Here is a 22,006-nt window from a genome sequence, read left to right on the forward strand (position 1 = left end):
GCCGCCCCTGCGGGATGTCATTCGTTCCAGGTAATCCCAAATCTCAGGCTAGGAAAGTCACATGGCAGTAGCCCCAGGCAGCTTCACTTTGTTTGCAAGTCACATAGTCCTACAGGTTTTTGGCAGGGAAGAGTGCAGCTTTGCAGCCTGCTTAATGCGTATGCTGTGTGTCTGCTCTGTTCCCCTTTGGATTTCACAGGGAGAGGCACAATCATGAGGGTTTAAGGTTCATTAAAAACACAAGATTCCAAAAAGGAACTAACCGGGGAAGTTAAAACAAGGCTTAGAGGTCGTGTATGGAACTAGGAAACAGCAACCTATTCCTACTCAGAACTACTAATACGAGCTAACCTAAATCAACCAAAGAATCAGATACACGAATATCAGCCAACCTTCAAGTCAGCTGGGCCAGTGACTGTCAGCAGCGGGGCTGCCACCTCAGACCAAGTCCAGGTCAGATTTGTGCTCTCCGGCCTATGGATGGGTGGTGAATACGTACAGCTAGGGGAACTGGGGAACTACGGCCTTCAGGGGTCAGTGGGGCCATTGATTAGTCCCTGATGTGGGGCAGCGTTTACCAGGATGCTGGGAGAGTAGCCTAGCCTCAGGAGATGTTAAGACAGGAGGTTCTACAAACTTGGCCTTTAAGAAGATGCCAATGATTTCAGCCGACAGCTCAGGCCAGTTGGTTTACTGGCCAGGGCAGCTCTTGGGTTAGGAATCCAAGGGTGTGTCTACATTTAAGCTGCAGCAGCACCGCTGTAGCGCTTCAGTGCAGACACTGCCTATGCCAACGGGAGGGGTTCTCCCATTGGTTCTCCCCGATAGGCAGCAGCTAGGCTGAGGGAAGAATTGTTCCATCGACCTGGCGTTGTCTACACAGGGGTTAGGTCGGCACAGCTACATCTCCCACAGGCGTTTTTCACATCCCTGAGAGACGTAGCTATGTCAGTGTAAGTGCCCAGTGTAGACCAGCCCCAAGTCCTGCCTTGCCCCCTCAACAGCGTGTTCCCTTGGTTAGCACAGGCACCTTAGCTGCTCTTCAGAAGCATAAGGGAAAGCTCTCCCTGCTCGGATACTCCCATTAAAGTGTTTTCCTACGTTGGGGGAGGGCTGGGGGTGTGTGTGCAGCAGAGGACTGTGATTTCACTCAATCACCCTCCCTGCTACACAGACAGCTGCTTTACATGCAAACAAGGCGTGAACGGTGGCAGAGTAATTCACAGAGTCCCATAGTGGCGGGAGTTTGCCCTCTTCACCCCCATCAGACAGGAAGAGGTGCTGGCACTGAATGACTAGCGCTCAGAAGGGAGGGGGTTTCACTGAGGGCTGCCCCACAGCAGCTAGCCAGCTCCTAATCTCTTCTGCAGAGGCAGCATAGCCAGGAGTCAGTCTGGCAAGAAGGAAGCATGTGGCACAATGCCTACCCTCTCCACAGGTCCGGGAGCCCCACATCCATCCCCACGGCCACTAGTTTCCACCCTCCCCTGTATCAAATTGGAGAATCCACATGGGAGAGACTAAGGGTCTGTCTACACTGCAGTAGGACACCTGTGGCTGGCCCACGGCAGCTGACTCAGGCTCGTGGGGCTCAGGGTGCGGGACTGTAAAATTCACAGTGTAGAGACTGGGCTTAGGCAGAAGCCCAGGCTCAAGGACCCTCCCACCTCGCAGGGTCCTGGAGTCATCTGACACAGGCCAGCAGTGGTGTTTTACTGCAGCGTAGACATACCCAGCTGCACTCACTGGGGTCTGTATTTCACAAACACCCATGGGTGCTACCCACTAACTTCCATGGGCGCTAGCCAGGCCTGCGGGTTCCAGCGATCTCCCTTCCTGTGATGCTGAGTCACTAGATGGAATTTTCTAGCCAACCTTAGCTGAATTTAAGAGGTACAGAAACCCTAGATCTTGTGCCAGTTTTAGCCAATATTGTGTGTGCCCCTGAATCCTTCCCTAGTCAGTCTACGGAGCTCAGAGGGTCATTGCTTAACCCTGGAGGAAAGTGGAGAGGCTGTAATGCATGGCAAGACCCACACCACAGGCCAGGAGTTTCAGGATTGGGGCCAGAGCCACCTGCCCAGCGCCATTGAAGTGCACGTTGCCATCCAGTTTCAGGCAGCTCGTTTTAGGGGTAGCCTGGCAGCATTCCTGGTAACAGAGACCAGCTGCTCCTGTGGTACAGGCTGGGCTGGCGGTCTTGCAGACTTTGCTACATCCAGCCACGTAATTTGAGCCAGTCTTCTTCATCTGCAGGAAGGAGACAGACATTAGCAGCCTTGGGCGTTAGCACCCCTCTGGGTTCTTGCATTCATGTTAATGGGACCAACTCAAAACCCCAGGCACATCCTCCTGGTTCAGAGGCAGAGGATGCGCAGAGTCAGCTTTAACCAAAGCTGCAGTGCCCATATCAATACTCTAGTTGAGGCCCTTGTTGGAATCTCCAAGAGGTCAAGGACAAAGAGAACCACAGAGACTCAACTACTCCCTGCCCCAGGTGTTTGTCCCAGGGAAGTTTGCTGTTGATGACTCTGCATTAGCTGCTCTGTGGATGAAGCCCTCCAGAGCTGTCAAGATGGCACAAGATCCACAAACATCTCTATGCTGCAAGTGCTGTCAAGAGCCCAGCATCAGCTGTGAAATGGCAGCACTGACGGAGCAGTGTCAGATGGAGCTGAGACCTGGCCTGGAGCCCTTCAGTGCTGCTCCAGTCACAGCTCTAGTTAAGAGGCACAGCTCAGGGTGGTTAAAGAAGTGACAAACAAGTCCCGTACCTCACAGAAGTCGAATCCAACGATGCATTGAGCAGCAGACTTCTGGCCTTTGAAGCATCCATCTCCATTACAGGAGAAGGTTGTGCACACTTTCCCCTACAAGACAGCCAGGAAAGACACCGTGAACAACCACCACTCCAGAGAGCAGAGCTACCAGAACAAGGTCTGACGTTTAAGTCACTTTCCTTTCGCCTGGTCGTTATGAGACGCTTGTGTGAGGAGCTAAAATTCACACAGGGAAAGCAAGAGGTCCCAGGCACCCCAGCATCAGCAGATTGCCCTCCAAGAGCCAGGTGGCTATTGGGCAGTGACTGGCATTGTACAGGCAGTGCCAGCAAGCCCAAATCTTCATTGACAAGACCATCTTTCAGGGGCTGGCAGTCACATCGTACAACATTCACTGACAATACAAAAAGATCAAAGAAAAATCACCTCCCAACACCGCAATGTTGCAGAAAGCTTCACTAACATTGCACCCTAGCTGGCAAGTGCCAAACCCTCCTCTGCCTCCACCCTCATGGAGGGGGCTCTGCAGGGTCCCACAGAGAGAAGCAATCTCCCAGCCATCATCTGGGAATCTCTTCCAAGAATCAGAGGACTGAGATGAAAGTGTCCTGTTATTGATCCCTCTGGTCAATCTCCCCAGGGGCTGATGCATGACAGTCACTCACTCACTCACTCACACTCTCACTCTCACTCTCACACACACACACACTGCCCCTCCCTCAAACATGGTGTGTAAGAGCTTTGGCCCCAGAGACGGATCCCAGGATAGCAGTCTCAGAATCTCCTCCCAGTGCCCCAGGACCTTCCTGCCATTCACCACAGCACTGTGAATAGGGCTCATCCTGCAACTAGTATTCCAAGCTACTTGGATTGGCAGCGCATGGAAGAGGAACATTTGGCTGGGCTCGTTACCGACCGTATCCTTGCCTGGCTCTATACGAATCTATTCCCTCTCACAGAGGCTACATATTGACCTTTGAGAGCAGATAGCATGGGGAACATTTCATCCACCAGTAAAAGGCAGCCATTTCTGGGGTGGAACACCACAGTTTAACAGTTCACAGCAACACTACTCAGCTTAGCATTCCCACTGGCAACATGCCTACACAGCTCTGCTGTCTGATCATGCTGGAAGGCAATACTTACATTTCTGGGAGGGGGCTTCGTGGTGGTGGTTGTGGGAGCTGGAGTGGTGGTGGGCGGCAAGTCACCTGAAACAGACACGAAAGGAGACTGGTGAGACAGAGCCCTCCTGCCGCTCTGCATTTCCATGTAGCCTTGGGACCCGGGGCTAGAATCCAGAACGTGGCCAGAGACGGACGCCCCAGTGGAAGCCGCTGGAGTCATTTTAACATGGGGATTTACATTAGTGCACTTCAATACAGGAGACGGGTATTCAGCAGCCTCATTCCAGAACGTGAACCACATCGGTTACTTCCCACCAATCCCTGCTCTCCCTACCAAAGCTCAGGTGTGTTTGGTGCCTAAGAACTGCCAGGCCAGGCCAGGCGTCCATCTAGCCCAGTATCTGGTCTGACAGCACCTTGGAGACAAGTTCAAAGAACCCCCACAATGGACATCTGTGAAATGTCCCTTGTAGGCAGGTTATTTCTTCCTCCGGTAAGGATTGTTCTCTGCCCCAAGCCCTTCTATTTTTTGCCCCAGCTAATGGAACTGTGGATGTTTTCATCATCCAGAGACGTGTCTAATCCTTTGAGAAAAAGTCTTGTCACATTTTTGGACTCTGACATCTTGTGGCAGCAAGTTCCACAGGTTAGTTAGTGATCATTTGGTCACTAGTTTCACCTTGGCACAACGGCAGTGAGTGGTCTGGGGAGTGGCTGAGTGAGCCAGTCACACTCCTAATGGGAATCTGAACAGGTGGCTAAGTCCAGCTATGAGCCTGCGTGCCCCCCAGGACCCAGCAGAGCAGAGTCACTCCTAGGGAGGAGACCTGGAATTCACCCAACTTGCTGGCCTGACTAGAAGGGAGAAGCAGGACGTGCTGCACGATCCCGATAGTGGAAGAAGAGAGAACCCGGTGGGATGGAATGAGGGAAATCAGGAGACAGGGAGGCTCTCGAGGTGGCGAATGGGTGACTGCGATGCAGCTAGAGGAGGCAGTAGTAAGAGAAACCCCAAGTGCACGCAACTGAGCCACTAAGACAGCTCTGCCCACTCCATCAGGGCTGTGGGTATCAGACTTTCCTGCCAAGACATTGCAGGATGGCTTTTCCAGAGAAAGCATCATTAGAAAGCTACAGTGCTCCTAGGAATCCGGTGCCTGGCCTTCGCCAGCGATCGTAATTCAGGTAGTTATCCTGCAAGAGGCTTCCTACGGAATCCCTCTGGCTGAACCAGAGCCATTGGGAATCCAAACCCCCACCAGCACCAGAGCTGGCTCCTGAGCCAGACTCTATGGCCTGGGTGGGTTCTCCACATGGGAGGGGAAGGCACCCATCACTGCTGCCCATGGCTTCCTTTGGAAGGGTAGGTTCTAGTTGCCTCTGCTGCTGTGTCTTGCCTCCAGAAAAGCGTGTTGGATGGAGACTGCTGTCACGTAGGAACTTCAGCTACTCTACGGCCCCTATGGGCTTCAGAGTCCCAGCGGGATAGACTCTGATCCCGCACCACACACACAGAACCGAGCACTCAAGGTGAAGGCCCCTCAGTTGTTAGTAGCACAGACTTTCAAGACTTTCATGAGAGCAGGTCAGAGTCGGGCAGAGGGCCATGGTTACACCATGCATCAGCCAAAGGGCAGGGGAAGCTGGTGAGAGTACAAAATAAACCCACTCCTCCACTCAGATGGCAGGCGCCCCAGGCCCACCCCCACCATTCCAGCCCTACTCCCTCTGCCTTAGAGAAATAAAAGCCACAATGCAGCAGGGCCCCATGGGAGAGACAACACACGTCAGTCTCTGGCCACGTGCAATAGAATGAACCCTGAGTCTCCTGCTCAGAGTGAGAAGCCCAGTGCAGGTGGCCAGTGGGCCAGGCTGTTCCCAGCAGGCTGGTTACCGTAGGCGGTGGCATTGAGTTGCAGGCACAGGGACGAGTTGCAGCACTCCAGGATGCACTTGCTCATGCTCACGCTGCTGTTGGTCACACACATCTCGGTGCTGTTCCCTCTCCCACACTCACTGCTGCACTTGGCTGTGTAGTTTGTATGGGTGAGACGATAGAGCTGCAGGGACAAGGGAAGAGCCAGAGCCATGTATTCAAGATGCTGTCAGCCACACTCGGCCCATGCGCCCAGCACTGCTTTAAAGGGGTGGTGGCTGGCGGAGCCATGGAGCTCATGGTGTGGGGTAGGCTCATCTCTGCACTCCCCCATGCCACTGAGAACAGCCTGAAAAACTGCACCAGGGATTGCTCTGGGCACACTGGAGCCAGGGGGAACCCCTGGAACGGGGGACACCCCGATACAGCCAACAGACGGCTCTGACAGCAAGGAGAAATTGGCAAGCTCTAAGGTGAGCTAGTTCTATCCCAGGGAGCAGGTCATGGGAGACAACAGGCTGCTCCTGCGAGCACTAAGCAAAGGCAGGTTTCAGAACATAGGAGACAGGATGGGGTTAAGGAGGAAAGGATGGTGGGGAAGGGGACGGACAAACCAGGGTTAGGAGTATGACAAAAAACAGTCAGAGCAAGAATAAGTGACAGACTGTGCAAGAGGAGAGCGAGAACAAGAACAGGAGCTGGGCACAGGTTTATGAGCCCCAGGGTTACCAGGCAATAGGCTGGAGAGGGAGGGAAATATTGTGACTCACACTGCATCCTCCTCCCCCACCCCCAAAACACATCACAGCAACCCAGGGCCTGGGAAGCTCCTGTTTAGGCTGCCACTTCTACGGCACCTGCCTGATCTCCCTCCCCTCGCGCAGGCAGAGCCAAGACATCAGACAGGACGCTCGCCCACTGTCTAGGAGTGCTGCCCCCAGGGCGTTGGTGCGAGCCGGTCACTCAGGCAGGGAGCAGCAGAGGTGACTGGCACAGTGCCCACGCGGAGAACTCCCCTACCTCACAGTGAGTCTCATTGTGGCAGGTCACGGTGTCATTGGCATAAGCTTCGTCCTGGTAGCATCTCTCTCCAGAGCACTGAAAACTCGGGCAGGTGAGCTGCGGAAAGAGCACACACACTGCGAGGGCACAGACCTGCCACCTGCCCGACCCCGCCCAGGCCAGCCCCACGCTGGCAATGCACCCAGCAGCGCTCCCCTCGGCTGTCATTTGCTGCTGCCTTGCAGATCGCTCACTCTGCCTCTGGCAGTGTCTGCTCAGCTGCCCTAGGATGGACTCTGTGGTCTCATGCAGCACCAGGAAATCCAGCTTTGGGGGAAGCCTTAATTGTCAGCTAGGGTAGCTTCTTATCAGCCACCCCCTGGAGCCCCGGCCCGCCCAGCAGAGCCGCAAAGGAACTCTGCTCTTCTCTCGGCTCCCCACTCACACCCCTCCCACCTCTCTGGGCTCCTGGCAGAAACCCTGGACACTATTTGGCCGATGGCAGATTCCTTACAGGTGTGTCTTCTGTCCAATTCGCAGAGTGGTTGGAGACCATCCATGTGCTGGAAACAGGGGAAGTCTCCGGAACAGAGGGGCTGGTGACCGAAAACGCACCAGGAGTAGAGCTCGGCTCTGGAAGATACAAGGTTTCCGAGTGATAAGTCATCAGGAGGGAAATGTATCTTGTGCTCATAACAAGTTGAGAGCGAGGTGTCCGGAGAAGCTGCAGCCCTTCCCTTGCATAGCACGCTGCCTGATGGGCTGTACAGAAATCGGCAGGGAAACCGTGTGTGGGATATGGAAGGTACCAGAGGGGAAATACTCTAAATGTGAGCGTCTGGGGAGCCAGAGACCATGTGGGGACAACACTCCACTGCCTGACTACTAGCATCAGCGATAAACGTGTGGCTGATTCTATAGCTCCTCCCTCACCGCTGGGACCTCCACTGAAGGGGTGAGCCTGGCCCCATAACCCTGCTCACCAGTGACGCTTTGGAGAAGTCTTTCCTAGGATTAGATCTGCCTCAGAAGGGAACAGGCTGGTAGCTGGGGAGGCAGGTTAAACCACAGCTGCATGGAGAGAAGAGCTCGGCGCACGAGTCAGAAACGCTGAGATTTTTCCTGTGTGTGGTTTCCCTTGTGGGCCCCCCCCCGAAACATCTGGACAGGGCGGGGCAGGCGTCCAAACAAAACCTGTTGCTGTTGCCACCTCTATCGCAGTTTCCCCAAAAGGAGCCTACAGTTCTCCCCCTTGGCCAGTCTGCACCTCACCTGCTGATGCAACAGGATTCCAAGAGCTAAAATGCAGAGTCAAAATGCAGAGCAGGAGGAACCCTGGAACAGAGAGAGGAGATTGCACAGCTTGTAACACCTGCTGCCAGAGTTACTCTGCTGCTGAATACGCTGCATTAGGGAAGTGTCGGTGTTCTCACACTTGGGCTCCAAGGCCAAGACACTTTGAGTCATCGGCTTTAAAAGTCCTGGCAGAAGAGGGTGTCTGGGAGGCACAATGGCCACCTCTCTCCTACCCGGGGGGGGGGGGGGGGGGGCACCCTGTTGAGTCAATGGGCACAGCGTGTGAGCAGGAAATGCTGCAGGAGCCTGACCATGCTCTGGAGACAGCAGCTTTAGCTAGAGAGCCATACTCCCTCCTGACTGTCCTTGGACTGCTCTCTTCCCAATTCACTATTTTTGCTCAATAAGAAGACTGATTAATCACTTGTCAAGGCAGCATGAAGGGCACCCCGAATCCAGGACTGAGTCCTCCAGGATAGCCCCAATCCCATACAAATGCGCTGTGGAGGGCAGAGGGAGCGTGTCGCAGACACAGAACAGCAATGCTGTATTCACTGCTCAAGGGATGGGGTGAGCTGTAGGCATCGCACAGTTTACAGGAAACGTCACCAAGGCAGCAGCGTCTGAGCAGGATGCAGCCCTGAGCCCTGGGCCATCAATTCCCAGCAGGAGCACACCGTGCATGGGCTGTGACACTGCCTGGGGCATGCCAGCACAGGCAAGGGACGTGAATACCCTGCCATTCCTCATGCCACACAAGCGACACAGCCATTGTCTAGAACTGTAAGGGCCCAGGTGAGCCCGGAGAGGATATTATTTGTGGGCCCTTTGAGAGGCCAGAGGAAGCAGCTCTCACCAGCCTGGGCACTGCCAGGAGAGCAGAGGCACTAGCATGGCAGAGCACCACAAAGCTTCAGCCCAGCAGAAGACCCCTCGTCGCAGTGCTGAGTTACCAGGGCAAGTGGCGGAGCTGCCTGGTCCAGTGATGTGGGGTGTCCTGGTAGCAGAGCCTCTCCCACAGCACTGGGGGAGCTGCCTGCTGTCTCCGAGATCCCTGGCAGTCACCCCCCGCACTAACAGCTGCTCCCTCCACAGCGCATCAGTGGGGCTCACACCAGCACATCCACCCCGTCACACTGGAGAGTGCACGTGGCGGCCGTGTGTGGGGCACACACTGTAACAGAGTGCAGGAACCGCAGGCTGAGACTAGCCAGAGACTTTGCACAATACCTGGGCTGCTGACCACACTCAGAGGCCATTGCTCTGGGACACTGCTAGTGCCAGCTCCACGGTACATGAGCCCTGTGTTTTCATCTCTCCCCCAAGAACTCCGTGCTGCCTTATTCCTCCCATTCGCACTGTGTGGCACGTGTCCTGGGGTGAGACTGGGTTTAGTTCATTAGTGGTTCCAGCACCAGCTACCCAGCAGCCAAAGCAGCCTGAAGGCAGACGTCTGAGGGGGCAGGGGAGGAACATTTTGTCATTTAGCAGGTTTGCTTTTAACAGGCTGGGATTGTCACTGACACTTTGCTCCTGAAATGAAGTCACTTACCTCGGCCTGGAGCGACCCGGCGTTCCCAACCTGCCATCTTCAGCCAGGGAGGCGCTCGCACCAGCAGAACCCTGGGGGCGGGGGAGGGAAGACAGAGTAAGAGCCGCATCTCACTGCCATGGGACCCCGCTGTGAACGTAGACTCCAGCCTACACCCATGATACAAACTGCTCCGTGCTGACCTGGCTGCAGCTCCCTGTGAGCCATAAGGCTCCAAGGCCAGCAGGATTCGGGTTTACTTTCCTGAGAGGGCAATTCAGAGCATCTCAGGACCTTGTCAAATGTCAGTAACTCTCCATGGCTGGCAGTGGCCCTTCCCCCGTGGAAACTCCCCGGGTTGTGTGTTTAGAACACGATGGAATTTGGGCCAGCGAAGCACGGGTCTGGCCTCTCAGTTGTCTGCGGTCAGCTCTCCTCATGGGCCTCACTATCCCCAGATCCAGCACCTGCTGCCCCACCACTCGCCAGAGCATCATGTGGGAGAACCAAGCTCTCCTTTGACATTACACTCCTAGTCCTTGTGACTGAGCCTACCCCGCCTGGCGGGTGCATCATACAGCCCAGTGACACCTGTCAGGGGCCTCGTTCCAGGTTAACAGCCTCCTCATCTCAGTCGACTTTGCCTCTGAACCAAACGACATACCAGTGTCAGCGCAGGGCGTTCTTTCACTGCGTCATTTCGCTGACCCTCCGACTAGCTCACCGTCATAAACTGCCTCCCAGTCCTACCACGCCGCCCAGCCTGGGCCAGCAGCCAAAGCCCCCCGTCCCCTCCAGCAGCTCCACACTGAGAGTGTCACGTCTGCAGCATGCTGCAGACAGACGTAGGGGCACAAGTTTAACATCAGGCTAATGCCGCAAGGAGGCCTAAGCCAAACGGGCGGCATCTGATCTCATTCAGAAAGAGCTTCCTGTTCCCACCAGACCTGCCACGGCTGCCCTCTGAACGGCTGCTGGAGCCAGGGGGCTTCGCTGCTCAGTGTGGATTATGTGGCGCCCGTGGCTACACCCAGGTATTTGCAGCTGGAAGCAGGGTCAGATGCAGCTCCACCCGGGGAGCAGAGCAGAAGCTCCCTGCCTGCAGCGGGTGCTGGAGAGAGAGCTGGCTGGACAGCCCTGCAGCACCTTCCCACCTGGGCTCAGGTTCCAAATGGAAGTGCCCCTTGCCAGCCCCTCTGCTCCTGCAGCCCAGCTCAGCAGGGAGCTTGAGACGGGCCAGCTTTGTCCTGATCACAGCCCGAGTCCTAGATTTAACTACACAGAGGTGCTACCGGGGGGACAGTTCGGGGGCTGCAGGCTGGTCAGACAGGCAAGTCAGCGCAGCTTTAGCAACACTGGAGAGCGCTCCATGGCAGTAACTCCCAGAGAGGCCCTGGGGTATCGATCAGAGATAAATAAGATCCACCCATAGGAGGGCTACACACTGTGCTGGCTAGTTGTGAGAGTCACCCCAGGGAACAAAAACAAAACCGTGCGACTGGCAGAGCTAACCATGGTTAAGCCAGGCCATGTCCACACTACAGCCACGCGGCACTGCCAGGGCACTGCAGCCAGGCCGCTGACAGCAATCGGGGTTTTCCGCGATGCTGTCACTGTTACCCACCCCGCCGAGTGATGGCAGCTGGGTCGACAGTAGCACCCATCCGTGGACCTAGCTGCGCCGCTGCCGGGGGTTAGGTCTGCATGGCTGCGGCTCTCAGGGGTGTGATTTTCACCCCTCTGAGTGCTGTAGCTATGTTAAGCTAACTTTTTAGTGTCGGCCTAGAATGGCGGAGGCCAGTGCTCACTGTTCACTAGTATCCGCACAAGGACACCTCAGCCATGGGCAGGTAGCAGACAGGAATCAGAATTCAGCCAGAGACCCAGGAGGCCTCAGACTCATCGCTCCACTACTATAGCTATTCTCCAAGGTGCACTTTCAACCAGCCCCTCAACCCCCAGAGCTCCCCACCCCCTCTGGATGATTCTGGCACGGCTCACGCTGGGAGTTCTGCCCTTTCTTCATTTCACCAGACGTGTTTAGTCCAGCTTCCCAATCAGCCCCCTGGGGGACGCAAGTCCCCCACTGCCGCACCAGAGAGGCAGCTCTCCCTTTCGCAGGAGGCTCTAACCTGATCCAGTTTGACAGAGGTGTTCCCAGAAACCCCCAGGCAGACTAAGCAAGAACAGGCAGCTCAACTCAGTTCACCCGGCTCCCCTTCACCCTCGCCCCTAGCTCTGCACCCAGCCATCCAGCTCCTCTCTCCCTTTGCTGAGCCTGGGAACGTCTTCATTCAGCTGCCCCAGTGGGCTCACGCTGTTAGCCCCCAATGGAGCCCAGGCCTGGGTCCCTGCCCCCACCTGTGCCTGCCGGGGCAGCTCTCGCCTCTCATGCTGCTGCTCCTGCTTCACCCAGGGACCCTCGTCACCCTCACAGGTTTCTGAGCCGAGGGGCAGAACTGCAAGAGATGCCCCTGCCACCACCCTCCTCAGGCGCAGCAACAGGGGCCCTTCCAGTCACCGAGGCAGCCACAGCAAGTCAACAAGAGCCGAAATGGGCCTCAGGGAGCAGGGCTCCACGGGGGCCGACGGTCAGAGAATCTGCCCACTTCCCAGAGCTCCCCTCAGGGCCTGAGCTTCCGCAGTCTCGCAGCACCATGTTAATACGTGCAGAGCGCTGCATGGGCACAGGGCACTCCCGCTGGCTCGTCCCAGGGAGAACCATGCGGCCCTGAGCTACGGGTTATGGTTGCCTCCAAGCCAGCGGGACAGTCCTGCCTGGGGCCTGCAAGGCGTTTCCAGCCAGGCCAGGCCCTCCCTCACTCGCAGCCACCACGTCAGACGCAGCGCTGCCCAGACTCGGCAGAGGTGGGGGGCTCCCTGCCAGGAACTTGCACTGAGGCAGCCCATGCTGAGTTCTCTTCTTGTGCGGCCAGTGGGGCTCCTCGGTCTCTGGGCTACTGACCCAGCCCCTCCCCCCTACTAACACCAACGGTAGGGCATTCCTAGACACGGTCGTCCAGCAACAGAGCCACACTCTGCTTTTAACCTCAGAGGCTGCCTGGGCTACATGGAAGGAAGAGCAGGAGTTGAGACTAGATAGATCCTGGGGGGTCTCAGTGCAGATTCTTGTCCCCGTAACACTGCAGCTGGGGGAGCTGCACAGTGTATTGTGCAAATCCAGGGGGCTAGGGTATCGTGCTAGACATTTAGGAATGTGGTGATGGCAGAGATTGTTCAGCTGAGCAACGTGAGGGCCTAGCAGACGCAGTACTGGGAAGGATGCAGGCTCAGACCCGGAGTCTAACCTCAAACCTGGCACAACCATCATTTTGTTTCCCGTAAGGCTCCCCAAACTCATCAAGGCTGCCATAGCAACCAGGCAGCAGCATCGTCCAGGGGCTCAGAAAGAAGTAAACACACATGGGAGCCCCCGTGCAGCTCCGTTGATATAGCGACATTGTGTTTGCCTGAGTCTCACAGGTAATTCGTAAAGCTGCAAACAGACCTGGTGAGCGGCAACGCCTCTGGGTTACTGTGTGGCTAGGCATCGGGCAGCAATTAGCCTCTTCTATTCAAAATAAAGATGTGAACAGCTGGGAAAGAGGGGCCTCTCTGCCAGGAATGAGTGAGCCTGTAACTACGGTGCTCGGCTCCCACACAGGAAAGGAGGGGGCTGGTGATCCTGCACTCAGCTCAACCCTCTGAACCCTGCATTAGGGAACACCCGTCACATTTCTCCTTGGGCAGGGACGAATCCTTCTAGAGCGAGTACTGGAGAGTGCAACGATCTCATCTTTACCCAGTGGCCTTTATGAAGAACCACCCCAGGGTTGCTAAGAACTCTCCCTAGAGGAATCACTTCACCCATCTTTAAAGTGCAAACAGCGCTGAGATACATTTCACAGCAAATAGCATCACAAGAGTCCAGGGGAGCAAGGGAAGACAAGTCCCCCCCTCATCCACATGAAACTGCAGAAGAGGGGAGTAACGTGAACAGCATGTAATTACCCGGCCTGCAGTTTGCCAGGATACTGGGACTTACATCCCCAGCTCCCACGAGAAGTTCCAGTGAGCTAGAAGACATGACAGGGTAGATCTTGCCATTTGTTACAGCATCAGTTGAGTTATGGAACACACTGGACTTGCATCTGGGTTCCCTTCACTTCACTATGGACCAATAGAATCAGCAGCATAACTCTCCCCCTCTCCTGAATAGCTTACTTTACTTTTCACCTTTCTCCAACTGCCAAAGCCGCTTTCCTGGTGGATAGGCTGATGGGAGGTCTTATGCTGCGCAAACAGTCTGGAGCGAGGGTAACAACCTCTGAACACACATACGAGAGCTCATCTCTAACACAACAGCTTCATCTTTCACTAGTCCGCAAACCTGATTTAAAGCTCCCGTAACTGACCCTTGGGCCCCAGCTTTAGGACATTGGTAAAATATCAGCCAGCTATCAAACCAAGAGCCAGAGGCTCTGTGCTGGCCACAAGGGGCCATGGCCCCAGTTTACTTCTCATCCGAAAGTCGGCCCTACGCCCAGCTCGTTAAACCTACTAAGTCCCATTCTGGCCCTTCCCCTTTTGTTGCCCCATTGAGAGTCCCTCCCGGAGATAACAACCGTGCAGAATTCATTAGGTGACAGCGCTAGCCCCAGCGGCTAAGGGAACCCGGGCACAGGCAGGCCAGACAGGCTGGGTTTAGGTCCGGCTCACGGGCTGACATTCCTGCTTGCCCCGTGCAGAAGGCTCAGGTGGGATGTCAGGGGCACACAGGCCTTTTGCCAGGCCCCTGCATATGGGGATTTTCACCTTGAATGGAGAAGGGAAAATACTCGCAAGAAAAATGCCTATTTCCAAAAACACCCCTCCTGGCCCCTTGGGGTTTAGCAAAGAACAGCACATGGGCCTGATAGTTCTGGGGCATAACTGATGTGGAACATTCACAGCTAAAACAGCCTCCACTGATGGGAGAGGGAAACACTTCAGATTGTAGAGAGCTCCACATCCCTTCTGCAGTCCCTTTCTCAGCGACGGGCACAAAGAGAAGCTGTCTCCCAGTCCCCTGGCATGCCCAAGCCGTGCATTTCCATGACAGTGCCACCCTGGCTAGCTCCGGCTACAGGCTGCTCAGAGAGGCAACCAAGTGCAGGAATCACTGCTGCTGAAAGAGCAACACCGGCCAGGCACATGGGCCTTGCATGAAACACCCAGTTTACACACAAAAGCACCTCTGCCCTTTGTGCAATGATGCCCAGATAAGGGTGTAACAGGCTGGGGCCCCAAAAGCCACCCAAGGAACATGTGCAGAGACATTTCTCCTCCCTCTGCTTGTTGGACGGGAGTCTGGTTATAATCAGTGCAGCAGTGTTGGAGCGACAAAGCCAGCCCAGCTGGCCCGATCCACCGTGCCACGGTCAGATACCAGATTGAGCGACCATCGGTCAGATCCAGCGAGGCAGGGACACTGGATCAGTGAGGCTAGACAGGCCCATTGGTCTGATGGAGGATGGCAGCGCTTGTGGCCAGAACTGGTTTATTATTGGGAGGTGCTGAAGCAGATTCCCAGCACCATCACTCGGTGCATTCTGGGGAGTGGGGGCCCCCCTCAAGCAGCTCTTCAGGGGTCACCTTAGAACATGTCCAGATGCCTCACTCCTTCCCACCAGGTCTGTGTGTGGAACAAACCCATCACCCTCCTACTGCCAGCTCGCTCCTTGGAGCGCACCTGGAGCCCCGGCTGGTTCTGCGGGAAGGGGGACGGTTTCCTCACGCTGACTGCAGGGAGCCTTGCACGAGACTTTCTACTGAAAATTATTTATTTATTTTTTACAAGTCTTGCTGGTTGCCTCCGCCCCTGCCTCCACTCACAGCAGGAAGGGGTCACCCCCAGCTTCTAGGGAACCAGGCAAGCCTGTTGCCACCAGTTACGATTTTATCAGGAGTCTGGCTGTATTTGGTATTTCTCATAAACCCCCAGCTCCTAGAGTCCAGTGATTACGAGAGGATCTCAGCTTTCATTTACAGTAAATTTCTAGCCCTCCTGCCTGTGAAAGAAGCTGAAGCTGTGAATCCTACAGGCTCAAAGACCAGACAGAAATAAAAAGAACCCAATTTTTAAAAAAAGCTCTTGATTTTGAGGGCCTGGCTCATCCTTTTTGAGCAGTGAGGGTTGGCACAACTGCCTCAGGGTAGTCAGACATCCACTCCAGCTAGCCCTGACTGCAGCCACTTGTCCAGTACGAATGAGATGGAAGCCAATACCGGGTGAGGTTCCCCTTCCTACCCCGTCCCCAGCCTTCGAAACAAGGCAGAACCCAAGCAGCTCTTGCATCTGGGCCAGGGCAGCAGACCTGGGCCATTCCAGGGTGGGGGCTGGAGCTCCCTTCAGGAAGAGAGCAGGGAGCGATCAGATTAACCTTTCTGAAGGAATGGAGCAGGCTGGAAATCAGCTCTGGGCTCATGCTGAGCCGAGCTCTGTTAGGAGCAGTCAGTCCAAGTCCTGGGGCCACCTTCCTGATACATGGCAATGCACCCAGAGGATCTCTGGCACTCTGGGGCTGCACAGGGAGCTCCAGTGGGGAAGCCTGGTGGGGTTTTGATAGCTTTGGTCCCTGCTTCCCCATAGGCTCTTACCGAAAGACCAGCCGCCCCTGAACAACACACAGAGGTGCTGGAAGTCTCCTTCCTCACAGCCACACCCGGCTCCAGGAGAGATTACAATGAGTAAGGGTCAGGTCCAACCACCCGAGAAAGGGGGCTTCCCCCCCAAGGCAGGGCAGGGGAAGGACAGCCCATTGCATCAACTCACCCTGTCTGTCTGCTCTCCGCAGCCGTGATCGCCCTGCAGGGAGCCGGAGTGGGGAGGGGGGTGCCCGTGCTCGGCACTAATTACTGCCGGAGATGCATGTAGCACAGGTGCTTCACTCTGGCACCTGCCAAGCAGCCCCACCTCCCCGCCCAGGAAGAGTGGCTCAAACCATTAGCCAGTGAGAGGTGTTTGTTCCCTGCCGCTCCCAGGGATGCAGAGGGCTGCAGGGTCCAGGGGAGGGAGACAGGCACAGCTCTGGGCTGCATTAACCAGAGAGACAGTGGACATGGCTCACCAGCCAACCTGTGTGACAGCAAAACTCCTGAGGGGCTGCAGGTGGGCAAGAGTCAGGGGCAGCACAGCCAGTGAGGGAGCTCTGTCTCCCTCCACCCCAGGGTCCCAGCAGTCAACGGAAGAGCGAGGGAGGCAGGGCAGGTTCCACATGCACAGACAGCTTTACTTCCCTGCCAACAGCAGCGTCTGCATTCTGAGCACAGTAACGGGCATTACGGGATCCACCCTGCCACATGGGCAGAGCATGGCGCTGGAAGAGTGGCCAGTTTGCTCTCTCATTACACCACCACTTCTCCTGCCTCTGACTCCATCCCCCCTACGGGGGCTACAAAAGAACACAACTGGGCCAAAAGGAGCACTTCTCCATAGGGGGTAAAGACACGGCTAGGCAGGCAAGCTGGCTCCCAACCCCCCACGCTCAGTGCCAAGGCCAGGCAACCTGCCCTGGAAAATAGCCAGCCCCTCTTCCAGTGCCTACACAGGTTAATACAGCCTCACGTGGCCTGCAACAAGCCATCATCTTCTCACCCAGCTGCAGCCTCTCAGTTATGGACAGGCCAGTCACATGGACGACTCCTCATGGCAGCACTTCAAATTCCTTTCACTTGGGAATCTACTGTTAGATCACCCATGGAACCGGGGAGTCCTCCACACCTGCCAAGGGTTGAAGGGACAGATTCAGCTTCCTTGTGCACTCAGCCCAGAACAAAGAGGGCTAGTAAGAGGCACCTACGCCACCATGATTCTAGGATTTAGCGCAGACAACACAGACAGACATCAGGCCCTGCTCCGAAGAGCTCACCCTCTGACCCACAGCCAGGGAGGAGCCAGGAACACAGGCTCACCCACATCCGGTCGCATGTTCTCGCAGAGGACACATTGCAGAGGAGCTAATAGGCAGCCCCTAGGGCTTAGCAGGTGCAGTTCTCCCAAGGCAGTTCTAGAGTGGGGCTGGGGACTTCTCAGTCAAGGAGACTAACTGGTGGCCCCAGCTGGCTCTCCCCACTTCCACCTGCCACCCAGTACATGGAGCTCTCCAGGGCTTGTACAATATAAAAACGGCCACACTGGGTCAGACCGATGGTCCGTCTATCCCAGTATCCTGTCTTCCAACAGTGGCCTCTGCCAGATGCTTGAGAGGGAATTAACAGAACAGGGCAATTACCGAGCAATCCATCCCCAGTCCCCCACTGCCGGCTTCTGGCAGTCAGAGGCTAAGGGACAACGGAGCACGGCTGCATTTCTCATAAAACCCAGAAGTCTAAGTATGGAGACCACGTGCCATTCTCAGGGGCAGCCCCTGGGGACATCACCCACATGCGCTGCTGAATGTAACAATCAGCAGAGAGGGGAGTACTGGGAACAATTTTGTGGCTCTCTGCTCATAGCAACTGTCTGATCAGCCAATCCTTTTTCACCAGTCCCCAGCCTTTGTACACTCTGCCAGGGCAGAAGAGGCAGGAGAGGTTGTCCTGACAACCATTAATCACTGTCCTAGGTGCACATGCTATTAGGTTACCTGTTCCCTACTCTGGAGCTGGAGGGGGATGGGTGCAGATGAGCCATATTGCTTTAATCCCAGGTACTTTGGGGAATGGGAAGGTCTTTGCGGCAGTAGCTTGAGCTATCCCATAGGGGCAGCTGTTCCTAGTATTCTGGGCCTGTGAGATTTCGGACCCAGATTCTTTCAGCTGCCTTGGCACAATGGTTCTGCTGCCAGCCCAGGTGTGAGCAGGACTCGGTCGCAGCGCTGAAGGCTAGGAATGGAATAAGGAGCGGTGCAGGAGAGCCCGTGAAGGAGAGTTTTGTATCTTGGCTCTTGACATCTGATTCTAAAATGCTATTCAGCGCTTGATGAACTCCCTGTACCGCTCCCAAGCCCACAGGAGGCAAGGCTGCCCTGTCCCCGATCACAGACGGTCACTGTGAGTCCGGAACAGAGCTAGGATTAGAATTTGTGACCCAGCTCTGCCCTCAGTCCCCATCCCCTCACTGGGATTGCGATGCCGTTGTGCGTGTTACCGAGGAGCACTTGGCTAAAGCTAGTATTTTCCTCTGCTCTTAGCATGACGTGTGGGGCTTTCCCTGCTGGATACAAACCTCCGCTGTTATCCAGGGCTCTGCTGCTTTGACACTAAGGGACTGCAGCGAAGTCCACACAGGGACTGCTCCCTCACCTGCTCCAGCCTGCCCCCCCCATCAGAAACTGCCTTTGCCTCAGCACAGCTACCGCTGGGATCCGAGCATAGGGGCTGTTGCCTCTTCCCTAGCTCATCTGCAGCCATCTCCAATGCCTCCTCACCCCAACATGGGAGGACACCTTCACTAGATTTCACTATCCCTTCAGGGTCAGGAACAGGGCTGGAGTAATTACAGTAATCAGCCTGCCAGCCAGACCCAATTAGCCTTGATTACTCACTCCCTTTCTTCCCAGACCTGCTCACCCTAGAGAGCTCCCACCACTGGGATTTTAATGTAGCAAAATGAGCCAAACAAGCGTGCCTGGCGGGCAGAGGAGCCCAAGGGAAACCCTGTACTTGCTGCAGGGGTAGAATACAAGCCCCAGCTGCCTGTCCCACCTCCTAGGAACATGGTCTAGAGTGATTCTCCATAGTCCTGCCTCACCTGTGAGCACTGGGCAGCAGCTAATCACTGGTACAGTCGTGCTCTGCACTTCCCCCTAAGGCATCTTGTGTCACCAAGCTAGGGGGCAGAATCACACTGGCTGGAGAACGGGCTGAGGGTTCAGCTCTCTGGAACAGCAGCAGACCATGTCCCGGCATTTCCTGATGGAGACACCCCTACAGGGAGACTCCTCCCCCCCCAAAAAAGTATGAACTTTCCCTGTTTCTGTCACTCACTGATCCAGCCCATCAGGCTAGGCAGTGTGTGACCCTCCACTCTAGCCATGTCCCCTGTAATCCAAAATGGGTTTGGTCCTTTCCGTCCATTCATCTGCTGGGAGCTGGGAGGTGACAGAGCAGCTTGGTGTGAAGCCTGTTTCTCTTAAGCACAGTATGTGACTAGTCTCCCTGTTTCAATGGAAAGCAACACAGGCAGGGGCAGCTGCATACACTGTGGCATCAGAGAGGAAGGCCAATGGTGCCAGTTTTGTTTCTATTGGCCCAAGGGGGGGCAGCACATCATTCCATATTAAACACACAGATATTAAGGGTTCCTGCTTAGGGATCAATACTGGATGTATCTCAAGGGGGGTTAGCACCCGAGATTAGGGAATTACTCCATTCAACCACGCTCCAAACAACCTGGAAGTTAAGCTGTGCATATTCACTGCATGAGACCCATGGGGCAGCTCAATGGCTTAACCACGCCTCCTCCTGCAGTTTCCAAGTTTCTTCCAGGACAGACTCCTTTTCCCCTTGTAACTGAGGGGCTTTGCTCAGACCTGCTGAACAGCCTAACCTTTCCCCAAATACGAGAGCTTTACAATGGTTGGTGAAGCTTGAGCACTCACTGAGAGCAGCTTTCAAACTACATTCTCGCGTAAGGGTTTGAGACCTATACTGTACTGTTACATCATCTAGCAGCTAGATTCTAGCCAAGTACCAGAGCAAGCCAATCAACAGCAGGGATTTCAAACACAGGCCAGCTGTTCACATAGGGGAGAAAGTCACACACTTCTGCAGGAAATTCTCAAATCAATTTGAGAATTCTGGCCAGTCCATACACAGAGTGATGAAACTGCACAAGTTACATGCTAGAGACGACTGGCCTGGATCAACTTCCAAGACTGTGGCTGGGGTGCCCTCTGCTGAATAATTCTGCAAAAGCTTGCTGGGACTGGCTAAACTGACACTGTCTGGCAGATTGCACATTTGGATAATGATGCCACTTTGCCAGAGAAACTGCAGAGCCGACCGTCACAGTTCAGGGCCACTGCACCTGTATTTCCCTGCTGTGTTCCAGCAAAGGCACCCACTCTTGGCTTCCAGCTCCTCAATGGTTGCCTCTCCTAGATGGAAATCCACAACTCTCTCCCTTCTGACCGGGGTATTTCCAGGCAGCACCATTCCCTGGCCTTCACTGTGTTACCCCATCAAAGACAGTCCATCTAAACAGACCTGCCTGCTCTCTCTTCAGAGACAGCTAACAGTGTAATTGGTACAGTTACAAGCACCACATAGGTCTCTCTATGCAAGCCTACTGTATTCCTAAGCAATACAGAGAAACAACAACAATAGTGAAAGAACCCACGCATATGCTAATAAGCTTACCAGGGGACCCCCCCCCCCAAATCCCAACATGGATTCTGGCAGGAGCAGTCCTCCTTTAAATCCTAACACCGGGAATTCTTTGTGTTCACAGCCTCAGCTCAGAACAATCACACCCATAACACCTTCTGTTTGCCCTTTATACAGGTTTGGAAACTCCAGACCAAAGACCCCTGTAGCAGGTAATTAGCATACAATGGATCCTTCTCCCCAGGCCTCATCTTCAAAAGGTTGCCTTGGAGGAGAGAATGTGCATTTCCCTCACCCCAAGGTATTTCCTACAAAATCCACTTCACACGTATTGTCCCCAGAGGGCATTAGTCTCCTCTCCCTTCTAAAGAAGTCCCCACCAATCTCACAAATAGTTGCATTTCCAATACAATATCCCCCAAAGGTACTAACCCTAAGTAGGGTTTAACTTCATTCAATAAAGTTCGTTGGGGGTGTTGTCAGGCTGTCACACTGACACCCACCTTCGCTCTCTGGGAAAGGAACAAGGAATTGGGGTTAGTTTAGGACCTTCTATTGCGTCTTCCTCATTTCGATCTGCCACCATACTCTCAGACAGCAATCACGCAACAAAAACACACCACTAGCCCCCAAGGAAAACCCTACGCAGAGGTTCAGGCATAGGGTTAGCCATACTGAAAATGGAGTTTAATCAAGCAAGGACCTGATTCTCATGGACATACACTGTTTGAAACAAACACTTGACCACCAAATATTGACCTGGGCTCTCCCCATTGCAGGAGAGATTAAAGCTGCCTCATCCCTAGGAAAAGAAAGGCTGCCCCTTACATTATTCATTCCAAGCAAACCCCTGCCCAGCCTCCTACATCTCCCTCCTCAGCTCAAGCGGCCTTACAGCACACGGATAGCACAGTGCTCAGGAATGGGCTGATGCTAACACTGCTTTGAGCCAAACAGATGTAGTGTGATGGGGATATCCAGAATGTTCCATTTCCCAGCAGTTCATGTTAGATGTTCAGGAACAGCAAGACTAAAAAGGAACCTACACACTTGACTCATATGCTGCCATTACTGTGGTTAAGTA

At 54.8% G+C, this 22,006-nt stretch overlaps 1 protein-coding gene across 1 annotated transcript; it reads right to left on the reverse strand.

The window, feature by feature from the left end:
* Window positions 1-1,789: 1,789 nt before the first annotated feature.
* Window positions 1,790-9,702, reverse strand: LOC112108721. The gene is made up of 8 exons (XM_024202947.2): window positions 9,634-9,702; window positions 8,058-8,120; window positions 7,300-7,418; window positions 6,804-6,902; window positions 5,802-5,967; window positions 3,927-3,991; window positions 2,775-2,870; window positions 1,790-2,250 (listed from the first exon to the last, which is right to left on the reverse strand). Exons 1-8 carry the CDS (start codon window positions 9,668-9,670, stop codon window positions 1,990-1,992), a joined length of 906 nt encoding a protein of 301 aa, XP_024058715.1. The 5' UTR covers window positions 9,671-9,702; the 3' UTR covers window positions 1,790-1,989.
* Window positions 9,703-22,006: the final 12,304 nt, after the last annotated feature.

Source organism: Terrapene carolina, unplaced genomic scaffold (assembly GCF_002925995.2).
Source record: "Terrapene carolina triunguis isolate 2854851 unplaced genomic scaffold, T_m_triunguis-2.0 Scaffold236, whole genome shotgun sequence".
In the NCBI taxonomy this organism is placed as follows: domain Eukaryota; kingdom Metazoa; phylum Chordata; order Testudines; family Emydidae; genus Terrapene; species Terrapene triunguis.